This window comes from Callorhinchus milii, unplaced genomic scaffold (assembly GCF_018977255.1).
Source record: "Callorhinchus milii isolate IMCB2004 unplaced genomic scaffold, IMCB_Cmil_1.0 Scaffold1, whole genome shotgun sequence".
NCBI lineage: Eukaryota > Metazoa > Chordata > Chondrichthyes > Chimaeriformes > Callorhinchidae > Callorhinchus > Callorhinchus milii.
This window is the reverse complement of record NW_024704742.1, coordinates 4294668-4319656: the sequence shown is the minus strand read 5'-3', so window position 1 is coordinate 4319656 and position 24989 is coordinate 4294668. Positions and strand designations below refer to the sequence as shown.

The window sequence follows — 24989 nt, the reverse complement described above, 5'->3', positions numbered from 1 at the left end:
GCACCCCTAGATTGGATTAGAGCCTTGTAATTCCTTCTCATATGTCCATTACTCTATATTGTGATCAATAAAGAGTCACTTACATGAGTTATGTCACAACACATCCACAGGGTCAATAACCTACATATGCTGACATTACAATGATTGCTGGGTGTGTGGCGAGGTAGATTTGCATTCAGTCAGATTCTGAGATTTCTCTCACTCCATAAATTGCATTAAATCTCAATTCCCGAGATTTACAGAAACCTTCAGATAAAATACAAGTTATTGAGCAACGCGTGAACCTCTGCATTAAATAATTGGCTTCCAAGTCACCTGTAACCACCCTATCACTGTACCTGCAAAGAACCAGTCACTGTGAGATGGCAAGAAAATATAATGTTTCTATTGCGACAATAATTCTTGCATTTGATGCAACACCTTACATTTTATAAACAGCACACGAATGTTCAGAGGAATATATCCATGTTTTCTCCTTTTCTTATTTAATAGTCCTACTGACTGAGAGAAGGACATTTGTATTCTTTCTATTTACCAGTAATAACGACAGTCTGTTGAGAGACAGTAACTTGGCTCGCCTTGCCAGTAAATTAATTGACTTTACTTATAATGGGGGAAATCCTATTATAAGTATCAAGATTTGTACCTTTAACCACCAAAGGAAATGTAAAAGAAATATGAACATAAACAGTTAAGGGGAATGTTTAGTTTGCTGGGAGCAGTGGCAGCCCAAGCACCCCAAAAGGTCTCGGGATTGTCATGCAAAATGGGGGGTGTGTAGATTCGAGGTGGTGGGGAGGGTCGGAAAAAAATCAGACAAGTATTTCCTTGTGATCAGAGTCACGGGGCTGAGGTTTCAGGAGAACAAGAATTCCAGCGAATAGTTTTTAACTGAAATCGAAATAATAGATAAAAACGCGGTTTTGTGACTTCAGTAGGTTCGGAGTACTGTATAAAGAGTATAAGAGTATCCAAACCAAACTGAGATCTTATACTGTATAAAGTGCGTTTCCTCCTTGGGGAGCAGGTAAGCAAAGTCTCCTTGGAGCTGAACTGGCAACGGTTTGTTTGGCAACGGTATGTCGGAATCAAGCCTCTGTGACAGCACAGCACAGCCTGGTTCATTGCAGAACCTGGAAGGGCAGACCAGTCACTGGGGTCAGGGAGTCATCCCACTCGGTTCCTGTTAACCCTGCAAGCCAAAGCCCTAATGGGTAGGGTGGTCCTCGTTGGACAAGCAGTGGGAAAGCTTTGCAGACAGCAATATCAATGGCAAGCTATGCGGTTTTAGCTGGTTAAGACTCCAGCAGTTACCCCAATGCACACTCTGGGGTCTCCAAGCCTTGGCTCTTGCCAACCTGCGCCTAATACTTTCCGGAATTAAGTAAGCAAGGTGCGTCCCTCCAGGGAGAGAGTGCGCATTCCATTCCAACAACCTATGTCTGGGATTTCCACGTGTCTGTGGGCTGCATGAAAATCTCAGTTTGGTTTGGATACTCTTAAACACAGTGATGGGTTTGCGCCCGTGTCAGACATGCGGCTGTCCAAAAATTAAAAAATAAAGTGCGCAGTTCAGCAATCTTGTGGAAATAGATGGCATATCTCATGCCACTACTATAGCTTGTTAGTAATTGACATACGTCCATGCAAAACTTTTCACAACTGTGTTCAACATCCTGCATCTCCAAGTGCTCAATGGCGTACAAACCCGCATGAATTATGCCTCTCAGAAAAAAAGCACTGTTTTCATGAAATCCTATATTGGAATTAGAAAAAAAATCCAAATGACGGTAATAGAGTTTGAGAGTCCATCTGCAAATCCTGCCAAAGTCTTTCATGGTTTTTTTTNGCTGCTTCTTTTGTGTATTCATTCCCGAACTGTTTTGACTAGTCTGTTACAGACTTATTAAAACTAACACATGAAATATTTTGTGCTGATTATTTTAGTAGAACCTTTGTCAATGTGAAGGTATTGGAAATGCCTTATCTGCAGCTGAAAAGTGAACCATTACAAACAACATTACATAACAGCAACAGCCTGCCCTTACCCTTGTTGGTCAAGACCCTGGTCGGTAAAGATACCAACCTTGATGGTGTGCAGTTATAATAGGATTCTTCTATTATTATTTTACTGGCGGTCAATGAATTTAATGGCGAGGCTGGCCATTTTACTGACCTACAGAATTTGACTAGGTAAGGCTTCTGAGGGCGATTGAAAGAGCTGAAGCAAGAAAGTTCAGAAATACCGTGACCTTCAGTGCAACATGGACTGAGGTTATAACCACTGTGTACTTTGCTCTCATATTGCATAGTGTTCTCTGACATGGCTCCTTGGTAAAGCGTCGAGGGGATAGAGAAGGGCTCTGGACCTTCTTGCATTATGGTCAGTTGCACCTAGCCCTTGTCTGTGAGCCTTTGCATCAATTCCTCTCCCTCCTCTATCAAGATATTGGCTGCCACTGTTGGAAAAATACCATTTCATGAATTACTTCTAAATTACAACCTGTTGCATAATCTGTTCTCTATGTATAGACCTAATCTTACTGAACTCTCCAACTAGGATTAAATATTGCCTGGTCAGTGATGTAATACTGTACGTGAAGCACTCAATGTATTGTTTTTAAACTGCATTATCTGAGGAGAAGAGAGATGAAAGGAAGGTCGAAGGTTACAATAACCACAAAATTAAAAACACACTCCACTGAGCAGAAAATTGCATCTTACGTATTACGCAAAAGAATTGCCCATAATTCTCTAAAGCACACTTCCATTGTTAGGAAGCAATAATTTTTCCGACAGAAAAATCAAAACCATTTTTAAAAAGCCCTGAATCGCATACAGGGGGTTTGAACTCTGTTCTGAAGGATTGTTCCAGTCTTTCATTCACCATTGCAGGGTATAATGTAATAATAAAGTGTGCTTCTCTGGTTATATTGTTGTTGTTGTTATGCGGAGGGAATGGTCCTGGAGTAGGAGGAGATTTGGAGAGCAGAGAGCAGAGGCAAGAGATTCATGTGAACCTAACATAGTTAAAGTTTCTGCTCACAAAATAAATTCTACTTCAGACACTTGCAATCTTTAACAAAAATCAGGTTTGGATTTTCAATCCCAAACAAAACAGAATCACATTTTCGATAGAAGCAGAGATTCATAGGATCATATCAAGCTTGAGAGATTACAAATATGAGGAGAGACTTGAACATTTTGGGACGGTTTTCACCAGTGAAGACAAGGTTAATGGAGCAATTTAATAGAGGTTTTCCAAATTATGAATGGCTGTGATAGAGTAAATGGAAGGAGAGACTGTTTCCCATGATTAGTGAGCCAGTAAACAAGAGAGAATACACTGAAGATTATTGCCAGAAGGAAAAAGGGGAGATTACAAGAAATCTTCTTACACAGAGGGCTGTTGGTATGTGAAAGGTTTTACCACACGTCACTGTTGAAGCTGAGTCCCTGCCAAATTCTAAAATGGGAATTCGATAAATACTTGAGGAAAATAACATTAAAGAGTACGGGGAAAGAGCAGAAGAATGGGATTAATTTGGATGATACCTCCAGTGAGGGGGAGGTGGGCTAGCGCCAACACAAACGTGTTAAACCGAATGGCCTCCTTCCGTGCTGTAAAGTTCTATAATTGCAAGTGTTTTGACAGTCAGTCTTCACCGCTGTGCACTCAGGGACGCATACAATCACAGCCATTGACAGAGAGATGTCAAGCTTTCAAAAGCAAACTTAGGTGTTAGAGGGCTTCAACATCCAAAATAAATGGATATGGTTTAGCAACATTACCTCACGTAAATTACAACCTTCGCAATATTTTTCACATTTCCGGGGGTAATAATCCCTTCAAAAAATAAGCAAATAAATAAACAAATAATAATTTTATTTATTCAAACCACGACTGTTTGCTGGATGTTGCCGTGCGCAATTGGCTGCCGCAATTCGCCCAAAAATATACGGTCAATTCACTTTACACAGAATATCCTGTGAAGCGCTTTGAGACGTCTCGAAGAAGTGATAAGGCGCTATATTAAATGCAAGGATTATTATCATTATTATTATTTTTCTTTTCAAGTTTCCGGTCACCGAAAGCTTCTCCCAGCAACCCAGTGATGACTAAGAGGGTGGCACTCTATTCATCGAACATTTTCATAAACCTACCCTTCCTAAATGGTTTCTACATAGAATCATAGATTTATACAGCACAGAAGGAGGCCATTCAGCCCATCGTGTCTGTGCTGGCTTTTTGAAAGAGCTTCCAAATCAATCCCACTCCCCCGCTCTCTCCACATAGCCTTGCAAATTTGTCCTCCCCAGATATCTATCTAATTTTCTCTCTTTCTTCTTTTCTCTCTGCCAATAATCTCCTGAAAAATCATTTTACTGAGGTATGGGTTTCACAGGCTCATCCAAGCGGCCGTTAGCATGTGTGGTGCTTGACAGTGACCGTGGGCAAGCTTGCGGGCGACTGACCTCACCCGAGTGTCCACACAGCGCCCAAGGCAGGAACTCTGAATGATTTCCCCCTTGCCTAAACCATAGTCACTGAGGCCAACCCCAAGTACTGCCCTGGGTGAGATCAGGCAATTTAACGCCAACCATGAATCAAATCTTCTACTGCTAGGTGTTAACCTGGCTCAGTCGGTAGCAATCTCATCGCTGAGTTAGAAGGTTGTGGGCGCCAGCCCTACAACGGGGATTTGAGCTCAATTCATTGTTGGCCATGTAACTCCATTGTTAGAGGTGCCATCCATCGCATGGTGTGTTAAACCAAGGTCCCTGTTAAAGCATCCCACGGCAATATTCAAAGGAGTGTTTCCCAGTGTCCTTGGCAATAATAGGATTAGTTATTCACTTCATGGCTATTTGTGGGACATTGCTGTGTTCAAATTGACTGCCACAATCACCTACAAATACATTCACTGCACATGACAGTAAAATCCTACGAAGTGCTTTGAGACGTTTTGAGCACGTGAGAAGGTTCTGTTTCAAATGCAAGCACTATTATTACTTCTAATCTGTTTTACTTAGTGCTGCGCAGACAGTGACTTCGCTATTAGGTTCCCCAAGGTATAGAACGGCAGAATATAACCTTTCTTAGTCAGGAATTGAAGTAGCGAAGAAGATATATGTTATTTTCTGATTAAACATCTCGACCACATTTGAAATCGTTCCTTCAATATACAATTCAACGCATGTAGATTACAATTCATAATCATAATCTACAGAATCATAACGTGGGTGTATGACAATCCTATTACAGTCACCTGAATCATAGAATAATAAAAAATAGAAAGCGCCAAACGAGGTCCTTCTGCCCGTTAAGCCATCGTTTGTGCAAGCTCCCCTGTGAACAAACCATTCCAACCCCAATTTTCCTACTCCATCTCCAAACGCTTTGATATTATTCCTCTTCATATTTTATCAAATGCATGCAAGAGAAAAATATTTAAATAATTAAAATAAAGTACCCTCTCCCTCAAGACTCAACAGGTATCTGAAGTGATGTAAATTAGATGGTTCACTATTTTTGAAATTTATAATAACAATAATCCTTGCATTTGATATCACACGTTATCACGTCTTCGAAATGTCAGAGTGCTTCACAGAAGGTACTGTTAACTGAATTGACTGTATATTGCTTAGCACAGCAGTGTCCCACAAACAGTCACAGAGGGATTGAGTGACCAAATTATTGTTTCGTTTTTATTTATATCTACTTTTGAAGGCACATTACCCCCAGAAAAGCGATCCGCCAATCAACAAACAATCAGATTCCAACTTAAAGTTGAAACATGTGGGAGAAAAAGAGAGGTGAAGGAATAGTGTGTGTGTGTGTGTGTGTGTGTGTGCGGGAGAGATGTGCTATTTAACCCAGCACAGTGATGTCAACTCTAATAAAATGATAGACTCACAGTATGAGCTGCCTCCAGCATCTTTGTTTAAAGGAGGGGAAAGGACACTGGAGAGAAAGAAAGATCTATTTAAAAAATATATTGAATTCTTATTTTACATTGTGGATAATAATGGATGGTATTATCATTATTATATTTGTATTTATTCATATTATTATTATTGTAGGTGAGAGCTCCTGTTATATGCTTTTCAGTTGTTTTGTCTCTAGTTTCTCTTTAAGTCAGGGCGGAGTTTTGTGTTATCCACTGATGGAAAGTATTCCTCAACCTTTACACAGCAAACTGCTTTCTAAGTGACATGTGGGTTTGAAATGTGGATCCACTGCAGCAAAAGCAGGAGTTACATATATATATATATATATATATATATAACTCTTCACTCTAAGCACAAGACGGCACATGTTCAAGCTCGCAAAACAAATCAGGACAAAGACCAGGAAGTATTGCAAACACAAATGCATAGTCACTACAGTTTACAGGAAACTGTGTGATCACATTGAAACATTTCAGTGTGATGCTGTGTCAAACGAACTTATTATTTGTATGAATATTATTGACACAGAGGGTAATCAAAAGGTGGATGAGGTTGGGATACTGGACTCATTTTAGGAACAGCTTGATGCTGGGATGGGAAGATGAGAGGGTGGGTATTTCTAAAGGATGAGATCAAATGAGCCGAAGGGCCTTCTTCACCTCTTATGATCTTGTGAATTTTAATTCCAAAAACACAATCCAAAAATAAATGTGCAGTTTCACAGAAACTCGTTCGTGATTCTCCCTTAAAGATGATAACTTCCGTCTTTTCTTCTCCCAGCCCATGTGGACGTCCTACCTCTTTGGCAGAGAAAGAGTTAAACGATCTCTTTTTTTTTTGGTGGGGGCGGGGAAGGTTTCTCAGAATGTATTCATGGGAAGGATCTCAGTGTCTGAGACTGGCACCGCCGCAGCATCAGTGAGTAGCTGACAGACTCCGAGCGGAAACAAACACTCAAAGGGATCAAAGTCATAGCAACACAACTGAGAGTGAGGCCCCTGTTTGCCACCCAGTTGCTCTTTCAGCAGCCAGATCCGTTCAACAATGACCAAAGTCCCGGCATTGTTTATATCACCCCAAAAACTTCATTATCTATTAATGAGCTCTTTACAAATCCTGACCCTGAGGCAAACAAAGCTCTATTCATGATCTCTGACAGGCTACACAGGGACAAAGTGAGGATTTCACTGCCTGTGGACCATGTTGTTCTTGTTTGCCCCAATATTTCAAGCAGGTGATTAATGACAAAGGAAAGCTTCACCTCGGGCCCTCCAGTCACTGAGACTGATACAATTACAGAATCCGTGGACATGATAACCGCTGTGCTCCAACAACCTTTCTCACGTGCCACAGGGTGTCCTGTTCAAAGTCAAATCCACTGTTTTAGAAAATAAACTTTCAGTCAAGCTCGGAGGTTCTGTTGACAGAGAGTGTGAATGATGTTGTTTTTACAGGACTAAGTGATTCTGGTCATGCTGCTACATTAATTATTGGGAAATGGAGTGAAGAAAGAACTCCTAACGCCACTGAAATAGTCAGGGGTAAATGGGCTGCATAAATTAGGAGAAGTTTCCCATCAAGTCTCATCCAAAATCTCTCTTCCCTATAAGCTGTGGAGATGATGAGCGAAAGCCCCCTCTTTTGTCTAACAGTCCATGACAGATGTCCCTGCGCTTAGACTCAGCAACAGATCTCCCACCAAGGCATAACATCTGCTCTAAGTCCATTTACTCCAGGAAACAGAAAGGAAAAAATATTCTTTAGTTCATGCAAAGACCATGCAGACTTTGCCTTTAGTTTATCCCTGTAACACGTCCTGTGACCCACTGGGTTAAACCTGCAGCTAAGCTGGTAACAATCAAGTGCATGTAAATACACAAGGAGCAAGTGTATCCAGACAGAAACACTGCAGTTCCTCTGGTTCAAACCCCAGCGGGACAGGAAACAGCAGAGATTCTCCTGGTCAACTACAGCTCTCACGCCTAGCAACTAGTGATGAGCCTCTGTAAATACAGGACAAAATATTGTACGAGGGCGGGTGCTCAGTGGGTGAGCTTTCAGCCACTTTGCCTCCCGGCCCACACCCCCAAAATCCTCTTCCCAAATCCCTCTCCCTCTCAGCTTTGAAAACCCTTCTAAAAACCTTTCTCTTTGACTACGAAACCTTGGGCAAGTTTCCTTACTCCATTCGGCTCTGTTTACCTAGCATTAAGTAGGAACCCGGTTGTTAGTCAATTGGCGGATCGCTTTCTGGGGGAATGATCGCTTAAAATAAATGAGAATAATAATAATTTGGTCACTCAATCCACGACTGTTTGTGGGACACTGCTATGCACAGTCAATCCACTTTACAGTATATTCTGTGAAGGCTCTTTGAGACGTCTCAATGACACAATAAGGCACTATATCAAATGCAACAATTATTATTATCATTATCATTATGACAACTTTGCCCACAGTCTTCCTGTTGACTCCCAGTTTGGGCTCCCACTCAGTTTCCGTAAGTAATTTGAGACGTTCTCCCTAAATGAATATAAGTATGAATGCAACTGTCTATATAAGTGCAAATTGTAATTGTTGTCCAGATGACAGTACCAACAAAAGAGTAACAAGGACAAGTTTTTGCCCACAAAGTATACAGTCAATTCACTCTGTAGTATACTCTGTGAAGCACTTTGAGATGTCTCGAACATATGATGAGGCGATATATCAAATGCAAGGATTATTATTATATATTATTAGAAGTAAGACCACAGCTGGTCTGAAACTCATACCTGAATTCCTTCACTAATTCACTTAACAATAGATGCAGATTCAAGTAATAGTGGCTGAACACAAGTCAGTGCTGAATATTAAACATCAGATCACTCCACACTGGAACTGATATACAGTCTATCAATGTGGCTTTCGTATGCTTCCTATTCCAGAATTTAGCCAGGACTCGTCTTATATCTCTGTTATTCCCGATGCAGAGCTACTAACAATATATGTGGGAGACTGAACTCTCTGTCCCTGACCTCATATTATTCCTCTACAAACCCTGCAGCAATGATATCATGAGATATTGTTAACCTTTGGTGAATGTCATCGCACATCAAGGACACGGTGTGTGCTAACAGCCACTGCAAGCGGGCAGGCAGACATAAATATCTCTCCATCAACGTACACAGTAAATAGCTATCGTAATAGTATGCAAATGTACAAACTATAATTGAATTTTTTCCCCCCCTTAATTTTCTCCTCCTTTCTCCCATCTTCTGCCGAAGGCAGTGACTTATTCAGCTGCATGGCCCTTCGGCGTCTCACAAATTATGAGCCTGAACAGTGGGGTATCAGCAGTGTTTGAGAGGAAGGGAATCACAGCAAAGGACCGATCCTGCACTTGCTTAATGTCCACATACATGTACTTTCCAGCAGGGGGGTCACTGGATTGCGAATGCAGTGGCTGTTGTTGTCTGGCTGTGTCCATTACACTGCTGCGATCGGTCATTGCCCTCCAATTGAGATCAGCTCAGCACAGACAAGGGGTTAAGTCCATTTATTTTTGGGTACGTGGAGTTGATTAACACCAAAGTTGCAGATTTTTCATCTGAACTTTTGTCAGGATCTTCTGCGCAGTCGTTTTTCTTTCACGCTTGTAAGGATCGTTTTGTCAGCCGTGCAGGTTATATTTCATCGTCTCCTGTTCAAAGAGTTTCTAAATTGCCATTTGAATAATTTGTATGTAACAAAGCTCAGGGAAAGTTTTATACCCACTGGTTAATGAGCTGTGAGCTCATTAAGTAATACGGGAAAAATTCCAAAGTCCCTGAAGTTACTTAGATTACAGCTTGCTCGTCCAATACTCTGCACTGAAAATGACTGCACTCGCTGTTTGTTAATGTTAGTTGCTGATATGTAAAGCTTTCCAGTGTGGTGATAATAATGTTCATTAAATTCTTCAGGTTTCTCTGATAAGACGTTTGGCGAGCTGAAGCACGTACGAGTAAATTTGTCAATAAGAAACATACTTGTGAAAAAAAAAGAAACCTAGTCGTAAAAAAAGGTGATGAAATAAATCGAAAGTGTCCCATTTGGGTACTGGAAGCCCAGTGCTACTGAACTGTAAAACAGAAGCTTTTGCTTGTGTTGATGGTATTGCTGACAACGCAAGAGTTTAGTGAGCCTCGCTATTAGCATCAAAATGTCCAATTACAGCAACACAGATATTGTGAGCAATGACTGGAGGTGAGCATTGTGAGACCCTGTTTTAGAATATGTTAACAGCTACAACCATAAATACACTTTACAGTGTTTTATGGTTAGGATATGAAACACTTCAGTAATCTTAACATGCTTTTAGGTTGCCTTAAATCTATGTTTTCCATTTAAAAACAATATTTTTAAAGGTTTGTTTAAAAATAAAGTTTCTTCTCAATACACTCTGGAGGCACAACAACGTCTTAACATAAGGTGCATAGGACAGTCTTACTTCATCCTACCACAGTCCATGGGACAAACTCATACAAACACATGAAGATGTCCTTATCAGTAATATTAACTGCACATTAACCACCAAACTTCAGCAGGCTGTTATTCCCATTCTGAAATGACTACCTCCGAACAAATATAACCCATCGAACTATAGAGCATATATCTTCAGCAACTCTCACAAGCCTCAAACCAAATGAAGAGCAACTTTTTGATGACACAAACCTTGATTTGTATGCCTATTAATCTATTAATTGTTTTTATTTTACCTGAACGTGGGTTTGCTTTTCTTTTACGAAGCTGCCCTGGAGGTTAGCCAGATTTCCAAACATAATAAATTGCAACTCTTCTCATTTACATGCATTTGCATTACAGTTAATCACGTAACTTGTTTAACCGAACAAGAGTCTCAAGTTCATTCCCATTATTTTCTATGTAAACCTGGCCATGTCCAAGCAAATCTACCACTATAAATATTCATAAATATAAAATACATTTGGCCTTCAGATTGATTCCAACATTATTCATATTTCATCACTGTTTGGTCTCCAGGTCTAACCTATCCCATTCAAAGCCTGCACTGATCTGACAGACAGGCAGGGCAGAGGAACGCATGATATTCATAATGCAGAAATAAACCAACTCAGGAGCAATGCACTTAACTCTTTCCATGCGCTGTGCTGGTTTACTCGTATTCTTTCAGGCCACTGAGAGACAGATTTTTTAACAATATTAACACATTTTACTTTACACAGCCACTTCAGTGTCACGAGCAGCAACTGGCTAGAAATCCAGTCGTGAGTTGAAAGAGATGGGACGTTGTGATTGGAAAGAACTTCCAGCAGCATATATTCAGTTACACTACTATTATAGATGTTTTTAGATTCATTGACAAATATAGTAAATGCCCCTAAAATTATTAGATCATAACATCTGCCCATATTAAGAATATTTGCACATGGCAAAATTACTAATGTCCTTTCAACCTTTTGTTCAAAGTAGTAATTTTAACAATTTGCAGCTTTATATATTCATAGTCTGTAGCTGCGTATAGATATCACTGGATTCTCTTTCTGCAACACTGGACGTTGCACAAAATTCCTGCCGAAGTGAGTCCTTGTTATAAATATACAGTAGATTGTTAATATGTCATCCAGAAACTATGTTCAATATACTATAGTGAAGGATTAAGGATCAATAACATTCACTCCACTTCAAGAGCATCTTGCAAATGTAACCAGAACATTCGACCATCAATGGTTAGAGCATTCAGTGGGTTTCTGCTTGCAGCAAGCACATAAAGGCATCTGTTATTTGATTCTCATCACATCAGCACTCATCCTATAGGGCTCGCCAACATTGAAGGCAACACCTTAGAAAAACACAAGAATCAAGTCCAATACAGAAGGATGAACCTTCCAATACTGATTGGAATTTGGGATTGACCTCACTTCAGCTTTCTCCTCCCAATCTTCAGCAATTCAGTAAACACGCCTATAAGCTTAACTATCACTGGCACCCTATTAACTCCACCGACAGTCTTTCAATTGACTGGCAGCTCAACGTAAAGATGAATGTGGAGTTTCTCACGAGTAGCTGAAAACGCTTCAAAAGTTTGGGCATCATAACACATCACAGAGCACAGCTAAAATAAATGTGACAAAACACAGAGAAAAGGAGAACTGAACAATTGTACAGCATTGTGCATCAGTGATAAAACAATTAAATGGCACAATATCCATAGCTTTATATTTCTTTTCTGCCTCAATGAATCACCCATCTCCCCTCAAAAACATAACTTAAGCCTGTGCAGTCATGACCTGCATTGTACAATTAGCATTGATAGCAGTAAGTTTTCTACGGAAGATAATTTGGGTTATACTCAAACTGCATGTAAACTTCATTGTGGAAAAAAATGGAAAACTAAATAAAGGGAAAAAACGAATATATTTATAATTAAATAATATATTTAAAACCACAAAAACAAAATAACAATATTTTTTGCACTTTAACACAGTCATTCACTTAGAGGATATACTGTAAAGTGGATTGACTGTATATTCTGTAGGAAAAATGTGACAACCAATTTGTGGACAGCAATGTCCCACAAATAGCCATAGAATGAGTGACTAATTTTTATTGGGGGATTATTGGCCAGGACACCAGGAGAAACCCCTTTCTCTTGTCGAATAGTGCCATGGGGTCTTTAACGTCCTCCTGAAAATGTAGTAGTCTAAACTCAATTGAAAAAACTTAATATTTACAGGTTTCCCTTTATTTTGTTTTTAGAGTTTTCTGTGAATTTTTGTAATTTCGATTTGTATTTTTTAATCCTAGTTTTTAATCAAATTAGTTTTTGATTTCAAAGCTTTCACATTGACTCATACATTTTGTAACCGGTCTGATTTGTTGCTAGTTTAACATAATTATAACACAAATTATACTCCATAAGTTGCACACTCACCAACACAAAGAAGCAATGTTTTAAATGCGACCATTTTATTGTAACCTAATACCAGCAACGTCATCGTCTCATTGAAATTCCAGAGCTCCACACAGCTCAACAACAGTAAGGTCTTGTGTAGTCTGAAATAATTCCACTTACCTTCATCGCGTTTTCTCTTGTTATTCTCTGCACTGGAGGCCGTGATTCCCAGGATTCCGCTGATGGAGTAGGAAGAGCCTGCCGGATCATTGGAAACCGAGGAGACGGAGGTCACCGGCACTGTACTTGGTGCTGCGGGGAGTGACACATCAACGGTTCAAACAGATGCACAAGCAGAGTACACGGGAAACCTGGAAATTTCCAGAGCCCCCCCCCCCCCCCCCCCCCCCACACACACATGAATGGTACCCAAATGGCCTCATGAATGGGTCCCGATGCGTACCACCCGTAATTCCACTTAAGCCCCAACAATGTTTTTAACGCATGGATGACAACCACACACGTCTGAGGATAAGGTGCTGATACCTTCAGACTTAGCCAAAATGCTTCGCTCCCACACCCGCCATGGTCAAGCAACCTGTGGACACTCACAGTCAAAACCACTTCACAGTATAACCTGTGAATTGCTTCGAGACGTCTTGACGACATAATCAGGCGATATATGAAATGCAAGGATTATTATTATTATTATTAAGGTTGAAACATTGGGACTTGCCTCTTATTATTGTGAATTATTGGAGGATTCATCCCATAAATGCCCATAAAATCTTAACCTCAGTCTCAATCAGAACTTTCCAGAGAGAAGGAGAGACTTTTTGTAGCAAAAAATGCTGCTGTACTAAATACGGTGGAGTTCAAGAGGTATAGGAGAAAACCCTCTGAAAAGGTGTTCTTAGCTGTTTTAAAACACTGCTGTGCTCACAATGGTAGCAACACAGAAGCAGAATGCTGTCATTTACTGCGATACTAAAGATTATACAGGGTGACCAAAAAGTCGTGACAACTACCCTATTATCTAAAAAATATATCATCAATTCTTTAAGACTTATTAGACATTGTAATGGTATCGGGACTTTTTGGTCATTCCAAAAAGCTGAGTCACAGAGAGTGCACTGCACACCATTGGCACAATCTCCACACAAAGAGAAGCCGAGGAAAGGGAATTAAAAGAAAAGAAAAAAAAAAACTTTAGAAAAATCCTCACTGCCTAATGGTGCAGAAAATGTAATGAATAAGTACCTTTTGTTGATTTATTACTTTAATTACATCGCATTCTATGGGCTTTCTACTGCCGTTTTAAATTTTAGATTTCAATTTTGTATTACAATGCAAAATCTATTTATCATAATACTCGTCAGACTTCAAAAACCCAGGTTATATTAGTGAAATTCATTTGAGGTATTGAATTCCTTAGAAATGCAGAGGCCGTGTGAGAGGTTCAAAAACGGCAATTGTTATACGGAAAAATGTATCCATAATAACAATCAGCGTGCGTTTCAGTAATTGCTTAAACAGGTAGTAAGTAATTAGAGGTTAATCCACCCATCAAGCTTTAGATCTACCCTAATCTGATCGAGGCTGAATACTACAATGGCCTCTGTGGATGTATTCAAATCAACGATGGACAAGGTAGGGAACATGCTAATAATAATAATCCTTGCATTTGATGTAGCGCCTTCCTTATTACGTCTTCGAGACGTCCCCGAGCACTTCACAGACTACTGTAAAGTGAATTGACTGTGTATTTTGTGGACGAAACGTGGCAGCCAATTGCGCACAGCAACGTCCCCACAAACAGTCGTGGATTGAATAAACAAATTATTACTTGTTTTACGGGACTATTACCCCTGTAAAAGAGATCAGCCAATCGACTAAGAACCGGGTTCCTACTTAATGCTGGGTAAACGAATCAACTTATTTCGCACTCTTTTTGTTTGGAAGTTTCAAATATAAAAGAACTACTTGTAGCGGCAGATTCTGAATTGCTAAACTCTAAAGATGAATTTTAGAGAGGCTCCAGGGCATGATGAGAGGGGGAAATGATTATCCCTTCTGCACCCCCAAAATTACCCTCTCAGCACAAGGGGCGATGGGTAGATGCTAATGTTAATTTATGTTTTACCGCCCAGATGACAATTTCAATACAACTGCACAGCTTTGTGCACAAGAAGGTACACATTAACAACAAGGCGTCACTTACAAGCATCCAATAACTTGCAATTTACTGCGATTTTCTTTCTAAAAACCTAGGACAGGTAGGATATTATCAGTCAGGTTGGGAGGATACACTAGCAATTGTGAGGTTCCTAATAACAACTGATATCATTGTGATTGGGTATGTGTTGAGAGCGTTGAAATAGCACTGTCCATTCCAGCACTGAGTTCTAAGAAGCTCAGATAAAGAGCATTCTTTAAAATCATGTTTTACTGATTTTCACCCTTAAAGCCCTGACGTTTTTGGTGAAAGTGGAACGGTAAAATAATTTTCAAAATAACAACAAACTCCCTGATTTTTTTTTGCCAGCTTTTCCAGAATGAGTGTGCCAATTCTGCTGATCACCGCGCAAATCGTGTACTCGCAATCACCTCTGAACTCCGCAAGTGTGGTCAGATAATCTCAAATATTAGGTATATTTAATATCTGCAACATGGTATCTATAATAACAATGATCCTCGCATTTGATATAGCGCTTTACACAGAGACGTCTCAAAGCGTTTCACAGAATATACTGTAAAGCGTAGTGACTGTATATTTTGTGGGCAAACCGTGGCAGCTAATGGCGCACGGCAGTGTCCCACAAACAGTTGTTGGATTGAATGACCAAATTATAATGATTATGTTTTTTGAGGGGATTATTAGCCCTGGAATTGCGGTCCACCAATCGACTAACAACCAGGTTCCGACTTACTGCTGGGTAAACAGAGGCATGTGGAGTAAGGAAACTTTGCCCAACTTTTCGCTCTGCCCGGGAATTGAACCCAGGTCCTTTCGCTTGCAAGGCGAGCGGCTCTAACCACTGAGCAACAGGACTGAGCTGTCTCTCATAGATGTGAAGTGTTGAGACTCACCTATGCTATGAGACGAGACTGGAGATTGTTGATTTGGGGGCTGCTGCACCTTGGTCCGAATAATCCTGAATCAAAGGAACATCAAAGAGAATAAGTCAGTGAGAAACCAAAACAATCTGCATCTCGTGTCGTCAGTTACTTTTCTTTTCAGTGACTGATTAACCCTTTCATTCGGAACTAGGAACCACACATGCGATTCCTACAACGTAGCATACCAAACAGATGTGCTGTTTATCGCAAGGATCGTTCACTTTGTACTTTTCTCAGCTGTCCTGTTGTCATGTTGCCCGCATTGTGGCCTCGTTCCTCAGGCAAGAGGGGCAGGAGGTGACGTAATGTGAGTGTGCAAGTCAGGCTCGGAGTCACATGCCTTCCCCTATCCCTGGGAAAACACCTCACTGTGTGCCTGTCCCTACGGGAGCTGACCGTGTAATTATTGTAATGTAGTGTCGTGTGTTCACTGAAATCTGAAAGTTCACCAAATAGAGTCAAGCAAACATATAAAACCATCTGTGTTTACAGTGTTCTCTAATTAAATGAATCCAAAATTTAGAAATTATTGTCCATTTATTTCTGCAGCGAAACCCTCACGTGCCACTCAGAATTTTAATTATATTTTTTTCAAGTGTTATGGATGTATCTGAAGCTCCTCCAATGGCTCAGTGGATTTATTCAGTGAGCTTGTTGAGTCACAGACTGGAAAGATCACAGTGTTCAATTTCTAGTCTATGCAACGTTTAGCCGACTTCAATCAGGACAGCATTAAGGCGTGATAAGGCGCTGTATCAAATGCAAGGATTATTATTATTATTATTATTAGAGGTACAACATTTAACCTGAGTGTCCAGGTTAGCTGAGGAACTCAGATAGTTGTTTTTTTTAAACACTAGTTGCCAATTGGGTGACATTCCAGAGAATGACATTCACCGAACACAATGATTTTGTCCACAAAATACAGCCAATTGACTTTACAGTGTATCCTGTGAAGCGCTTTGAGACGTCACGAAGATGTGAAGATGCGCTATATCAAATGCAAGGATTATTATTATGATTATGATTATGATCAACACACATGGGACAGTACCCCAGCAGAAGGAAAACAAAGGTACTGACACATCTGGAGAAAGGGAGGAAAGAAAATCGGCGAGGAACAAAAATTGTAGCGAGAGTAGGTCAAACGAAAATCCTCAGATGTATTTGAAGGGTGGAGCTAATTATGAAGTTTTGAAAACTCCAAGTGATTTTGAAATGCGTTCAACTGAACAACTGAATAAATTAGCTACGTATGAGCACATGTCCGAGGAAAGCAGGAAACGTTCACGCTGATGACATCGATTTTCGCCCACGAAACACACAGTCACTACACGTTACAGTATATCGTGTGAAGCGCTTTGAAACGTCTCAACGACGTGATGAGGCTTTATATCAAATGCGAGGATAATTATTATTATTATCGTCAATGACATTGACGTCCATAGTTCCCAACCTAACTGGTTCCTTGGCCTTTTACTTTTAGTCCTTGCTGAGAGTCACTAAATATTACAAAAATACCTTAACAAAAGCCAAAAATAACAAGAATGTTTTACTACTAAATCTGGCGTCAGCCCAGGGGTGTGCGTTTTACACCAGCTGGTGCAGTGAGCCACCGACACAGCATTTAGCTCCAAATTGAGGGCAATATTTTTCCTTGGACGTGTTTTTTTTTTGAATTTATAATTTTGCGAAATTTAAACCTCCTTTAAATTCAATTGAGTATGATTTCAAAGTAAAGATGGCATGAAGATACGAAGGAAAAACAAGGACGAAAAAAAAAATACTGAAGAGCGGTTCTAAGCAAAGTGGCTCCTGTGTTGTTTGTGAGTCAGCTTTTGGCGATTAGGGTTGTACAGCTTCATAAAAGTATTTGCGACAGAAGAATTTAACTGTGCAATTTTCTTTGTTTGTCCCCGTGTAACGTATCAAGCTCTCCGGAACACTACCCCACTCGAAGGGCGCTATATAAATGCAAGTTGTTGTTGTTGTTGTTGTGAGTAATGGGTCAGACTCACGCAAGTAACACATGAACCGTACTTCTCTTAGATTTTCGCCCTTTAGAATTTTCTTTCAGTGAAACCCCCGCGGGGTTTCACTTTTCTTGGCAACCTCCAGCTTTTGCATCGCCTTCCTTCTGATCAGAGGAGGTCAAAATGCGGGAGCCTTCTTGCACCGTAATTATCACTGCCGATTTGGCTCAGAGGACGTGGCGTGCGTGCGGTACGGTGGGGGGGTTACCGCGTTTGCATAGCAGGTGGGCGGGGGTGGGTGGGGGGGGGGGGGGATTTCTGTTTCAAAAGCGAGAGCGTTAGCGTTTATCCGGATGATCTCGTTTTGTCTGTCCTTCCGAGGGTCGGCGGCTGTAAAGCAAGTCCTTTACAAACCATAACAACAAAATTAAGCTGCTGCTTGTCCACAGACTGAAGGTCACAGTGCAGGTTAGTGTTGTGTAGTGCACCCCCTACGGGCCAATACCTGTTAATAGAACTGACACTAGGTACAGTATCGTTGTCACACACTCGTTCTGCCAACAGTCTATCTCGGATCTCCCAGGCAAACATGGTGGGATTTTGACGTTTGTAGTCGGCAATTTTATCTACCACTTTGGGTGTAGCGACCTTTGGTTTGGATCCTCCAATGACTCCCGGCTTAATACTTCCAGTCTCATAATACCTTTTAAAACAGGATAGAGGGGAAAAGAGAGTTGCATGATGTAAACTGTGATTACAACACCGAAACAACAAATTCATAGAAAGGGGCTCATCGGATAAATATAGTGAGATGATTATACTGCATTTTGGATTTACAAACTCACGTTTACTCTCTAAAAGTGGCCTTAATTATTTTCAAAGTGGTAAAACCTCAGGGACATGTTTTTCTTTCTTTGGCTATCAATAGGAACGGAATGAGCCGGTGTAGGGGAGGAGGAAGAGTTCTGTGTTTGACTTTTCTTATTTCTGCAGCGGTAACATCGCTAATCACATCACTAGTCAATTACTTGCTAATTGGCTGAATCCAGCATGGAGGAGATAACTGAGGAAAAAGATGAATTTTGTGTTTAAAATATTTATCCGGTTATGTTTTATACTTCAGGCAATAGAGGATGTTATGTTTCATTTCGCAACATGTTTTATTTTATTTCCTGATGTTATAATGATCCTTGCATTTGATATAGCACCTTATCACGTCGTTAAGATTTTTTCCTGAGAAGTGTAGTGACTGTGTGTTTGTATGTGAACTCGTCAGCCAATTTGCCCACAAACAGCCGTGACGTGAATGACCGATTTTATTTGGGGGATTGTTGGCCAGAATACAGGGAGAAACTCCTTCTCTCACTGAGCAGAGAGGAGAGGAAGGAGAATTTTTGAATGTGTACGGTCAAATAGATAATACTAATCCTTGCATTTGATATAGCCCTTTATCGCTTCTTCGAGACATCTCAAAGCACTTCACAGCATATACTATAAAGTGAATTGACTGTACGTTTTGTGGGTGAAATGCAGTGTCCCACAAAGGGTGGTAGATTGAGTGACCAAATTTTTTTTTTTTTGAAGGGATTATTACTCCCAGAAAAGCAATCCGTCAATCAACTAATAGCCGATTCCTACTTACTGCGAGGTAAACAGAGGCGCGTGGAGTAAAGAAACTTGCGAAACGTTTCGCCGTGCAGGGAATCGAACCCAGGTCCTCTCGCTTGCGAGGCGAGTGCTCTGAACGCTAAGCTACAAGACCCTGAACTGTTTGTAACAGGGTTTTGAAAGCAGAGAGAGATGGAACAAGAATAAGGAAGTTTCAGAGAGTGGAGGCATAATACGTAGAGGCTTGACAACTGATAACGGGAAGGTGGGAAGGAAAATGAGCAGTACAGTACGTGAATTTCAGACTCAATGAGATCTGGTTCTTTGCCTTTTTTTTTGGCTTCCATCAACTAATAGCACAGACAAAATATCTGGAAGATGGGTATAGCAATAAACAGCCACGTCACGGTTGTCATAAAATGTTTTCCCTGGAATATCTTAAATAAGGCACAAATATACTTGCTGTGCTTTGCCTTATAAGTCCCCCATTTTTTTTAGTTACTTCCTTTCAATTTAGTTCTCCTGTTTCAATGTTTCTTAGCACATGTGCTGTAAGCGCAAGCTGTTGAAATTGCATTGTTGAAATTGTAAAATGTTCTCACCGAACTTTAAAAACGTATTTTCAGGCAGTAAAGCCTTTGTTATACCATATTCATTATCCTCTTCCCGGATAACTACAGTATTTTAAGCACAAAAACAATCCTTTTCCTCCTGTCTTCCCTTTTTTTAACATTTTTAAATTTTTAAGATATATTTTTCGCTTCTGCTCTTGCGTGTCTAACACAGCAAGATGTTATAGATGAGAGACAGTAAAATGGAGAAGAGCTCCTGGAACATCAACAGGAACCAAGTGGAAGTAGCTGCAATGGTAGCAAAGGTAAGGGAGAGGGACAAACATTCAGTCTCACACTTTTTTAAAAAAAAGCTACATACATACTAATAATAATCCTTACATTTGATATAGCAACTTATCGCGTCTTCGCGACATCTCAAAGCGCCTCACAGAATATACTGTAAAGTGAATTGACTGTATATTTTGTGGAAGAAACCCGACAGCCAATTGCACACTGCAGCGTCCCACAAACAGTCGTGGACTGACTGACCAACTTATTGTTTTTTTGAAGAATTATTACTTCTGGAAAAGCGATCCGCCAATCAACTAACAACTGGGTTCCTACTTACTGCTAGAGGTATGTGGAGTAAGGAAATTTTCCCAACGTTTCTCCCGGCCTGGGAACCCAGGTCTCTTGCTTGTCAGGCGAGTGCCCTAACTACTAAGCTACAGGACCACATGTACATACATACACACTATATAATACAAAACATGATAAGCATTCGCCAATTAATTCCTAACAGATAAACAAAGTGATTTGAGTCTCGTGGCATGAAAGTTTTAAAAAGTTTATGTCTGATCACAGACTATGTGATACCAGAGACTCGCCCAATGTCTTCACAGAAGGGGAAGTGATATTATACTGAAAACTCAGCTGATAAAGTGACTGGCCTGTGTGAAACTGTCTCATTTAAATTTGGAAGTTCCCAGGTTCAATCCTCAATCTGTGTTGAATTGGTTGAGTCTCCTCAGGAATCAATAGGGGTGCTACAATTTGTCTGGGCTCACAGGGCTGGCAATGTGAATATAAATATCCAGGGTGGACTGTATAGTAAATACACATAGATCCCAGAGAGAGAACAGAGACAAGAAAAAAGTATCTGATCAAAAAATATACCAGATAAAATATTATCTCCTGCTGTTCTCTTGGACTCTTTTCAACCTTGGTAATGCACTACACGGTGAACATGAGGCCTTCACCTAGATTCTCAAACTGAATATATATTATACATATATAAACATATAGTGTTCCATTTACATGACATTAACTTTACTAATCACTGTTTAAATCTCTGGTGACTGATGAGGGAACCTAGTCCTAATATGACTTGGGGTTTTGATGGAGTAGGTCAAGTAAAGGAGAATTTTTTTTTAATCACGGTGTCAGTCTATCATGAAGCCTCAGTGTGCTCTGACTGAGTGTAAACCATAGACCTAAGGAGGCATCAGATCTCCAGTAAGGGGGGGACAAGTGGTGACCCTGTTTGGTTCACTGAAGTGCTGCTCCCTGCACCACATTAATAATAATAATAATAATCCTTGCATTTGATATAGCGCTTTTCACGTCTTCTAGACGTCCCAAAGCGCTTCACAGAATATACTGTAAAGTGAATTGTTGCCTGCCTGCAATCCCAAACATAATGTTATCCCCAATCTCACTGTTATCCTACAAACTTAGGCACTGCCATTTCCCTCCACTGTTGCCCTCAGGCCTGTCTACATCAGAAATGGTTGGGAAGATAGTGTCAATTCAGGCAAAATCTGAACTTGGCACTTCAACAATTACGTGAAGGAGATCCAGGCGGACAGAAAGCAAAGAGGAAAGGTGATACCAAGGGAAATGGAGAGAGAAACAAAGTGATGAAAGAATAGACTTTAAAATCATACCTTAAAGCCAAGACAGCAACTCAATCATTTTGTAAACATTGTCCGTCGGATGTTAAAAAAAATGAAAACTAAGCAGCGGGCACATTTACACTTTTCTGATAAACATGTAAAAAAAATATGTCTACATGAACTGCATCAAAAAAGGATCAGAGGTGAGCTTTGAGTCATTGGATAAACGAGTGGAGCTTTACCAACTATTCCTCTGGTTTTGGTCTCCTGACACAGTTTAAATGGTTATACTCAGGGTTCCTATTGATGTTGGCTGGGGATGGCTTTAGTGTTTTACCCCTCTGTTTCAGTATTTAGTGTTGGATTTTTTTATATAAGAAAATAGGGAATCACACGGAAACAGCCAGAAACACAAATTATGTTTGGACCCACTGAATTTGTTGCACGATTTGCAATCAGGTGTGAGACGATTCTGCGGATAACCGCTCTGAACTCCCAGTTTGAAAAAAAACCCCATTCTTTCTAGACTCGGTTTCTTAAAAACATTTGGAATGGACAAATATATATGAGGACCAACAAGAAACCACGAGCCGCAGCAAAAAGTCCTGAATGTAGGCAGTCAACTCCTATTCTACCAGAGAGGGGGGCAAGGATAGAGAGGGTGGGGGGGCAAGGATAGAGAGGGGGGGGCAAGGATAGAGAGGGGGTGGGGGGGCAAGGATAGAGAGTGACACACACACACATACATACAAACACCTCCACCCTCCACCACCCCCCACCATTCACACAGGCGCAGAAAGAGATTAAAGTGAAGAGGAGCTTGAATTCGGACCCCCCAGACCTCCCATGCGATCACAGCCATAAGCACAGGCAATGGATGGTCCTTCTGACATCTTCCATTCACAAGTACACGATGCAAATTGATCATCAGCGTTTGAACAATCTGCCCCGAGTCTGGGACAGGCAATACCTCGGGATCCAGACATGTTCCCCTTTTCTGACTGATTCATTGATTGACTGAACAACTGATTGATTGAGTGACTGAGTGACTGACTGATGCAGTGAGTGACTGAAGTAGTGAGTGACTGGTGTACTGAGTGAGTGAGTGAGTGAGTGAGTGAGTGAGTGACTGACTGACTGACTGACTGACTGACTGATGTACTGAGTGAGTGAGTGAGTGAGTGAGTGAGTGAGTGAGTGAGTGAGTGAGTGAGTGAGTGAGTGAGTGAGTGAGTGACTGACTGACTGACTGACTGACTGACTGATGTACTGAGTGAGTGAGTGAGTGCGTGAGTGCGTGAGTGCGTGAGTGAGTGAGTGAGTGAGTGAGTGAGTGAGTGAGTGAGTGAGTGAGTGAGTGACTGACTGACTGACTGACTGACTGACTGACTGACTGACTGATGCACTGACTGATGCACTGAGTGAGTGAGTGACTGAGTGACTGACTGACTGACTGACTGAGTGAGTGACTGAGTGAGTAATCGATCCATCGATCCATCGATCGATCGCTAGTTATTGGTTCCTGACTGTGAAAGCAGAGCTCTGATAACCCAGAAGGGACTGAAAGCTCCCCACCAGGATAAAAAAACATCAGACTGATTGACATGACACAAGTCACCGAGACCAGAGGACACCTTCAGCAGAGTCCCAGTGGTTGGGATTGGGATTCACTGCTGGAAGCGTTGCTGGAATCTCACCCCTCATTGCCACGTTTAAAAAGCTCTGAATAAAACCTGGAATCCAACCATCCCGACAGCTACAGGGAGTAGCAATGCCATTGCAGCCATTCCCGATTCAAAGGTCCTTTTCAAATCGAGATTGGGGGGACATTTGGGCTTTTGCAAACAAACAAAAACCCAAAGTCTGCAGATTTCCCCTCTTTTTTTTGTTGTGGGGTGGGGGGCGTGGGGGGGGGGGGGGTGTCAGTTTTACTCTCCTGTGCCTGTGCAAGTCTGTGGCGAGGATGGGGTGTGTTCCCCCCCCCCCCCCCCCCCTGATTGATTTAAATAAGTTAGCAGTGAGAGAGCTCTGAGATGCTGTGTAACTGATGTGGGGAGGGGGTGGGGAGGGGGGGAGTGGGGGGGAGCGGTGCCCTTTTGAGATGCTGACAGATCCTCTGTGACAAATGAAACAAATTAGCTGCAGAAAGGTTCCCAGAGCGGTGTCTGTACAGCAGGTAAATAATTCGGAGGGGAAATGACCTTTAAAAGCCCTCTCTCCTTCCCTCCCTCCTTATCTTTCTCTCTCTCTCTCTGTATCTCTCTCCCTCTCTCTCCCTCCCTCCCTCTCTCCTCTTCCTCTCTCTCTCTCTCTCTTTCTCTCTGTCTCCCTCTTTCTCTCTGTCTCCCTCTCTCTCTCTCTCTCTCCCTCCCTCTCCCTCTCCATCTCTCTCTCTGCCTCTCTCCCCCTCTTTCTGTCTCTCTCCCCCTCTTTCTGTCTCTCTCCCTCCCTCCCTCCCTCTCTCCTCTCCCTCTCTATCTCTCTCCCCCTCTCTCTGTCCCTCTCCCTCTCCCTATCTCCCCCTTTCTCTCTGCCTCTCTCTCTCTCTCTCTTCCCCCTTTCCCTGGTGCAGCAGCAGCAAAAAAAAAAAAAATTCAGAATGAAAAGATGTTGGGAGACACTGAGTGATGGATGTGAGTCGAGTGGGGGAGAAAAAAAAAGAAACAAACCCTCCCACTCCCCCCCCCAAAAAAAATAATAATTCCTGTGTGAATAAAATGGAGTTTCCCACAGAAATGAAGGTTTAAACGTGGAGCAGAGATTCACAGTAACACATCCCTCCCTCCAGTCTTATTTGTATCGTTAAACGGAATAATAGCTGAGAGATAACTTGACTGTAATAACACGTTCCCCAATACATAAATCGCTATTTGTAGCATTTATATAAAATCACAATGACAACCTCATTTGTAATTATATGTGTGAGTGCCCTCTGCAAAACACACACATAGCAGTTATTTTTTTTGGTGGGGGGGGAAGTGCATTTGGATGG

General features: G+C 41.2%; 1 protein-coding gene across 2 annotated transcripts in view; it reads right to left on the bottom strand.

Annotated features, from left to right (window-relative positions):
- Positions 1 to 24989, bottom strand: part of pax5 (paired box 5) — a 132540-nt gene that overhangs the window by 83934 nt on the left and 23617 nt on the right. For both annotated transcript variants that reach the window (XM_042336519.1, XM_042336522.1), the window contains exons 3-5: positions 18446 to 18643; positions 15938 to 16002; positions 13028 to 13159 (exon numbers count right to left, since the gene is read on the bottom strand). In XM_042336519.1, the coding sequence (XP_042192453.1) occupies positions 13028 to 13159; positions 15938 to 16002; positions 18446 to 18643 (395 nt within the window). The remainder of the gene's footprint in view (positions 1 to 13027; positions 13160 to 15937; positions 16003 to 18445; positions 18644 to 24989) is intronic.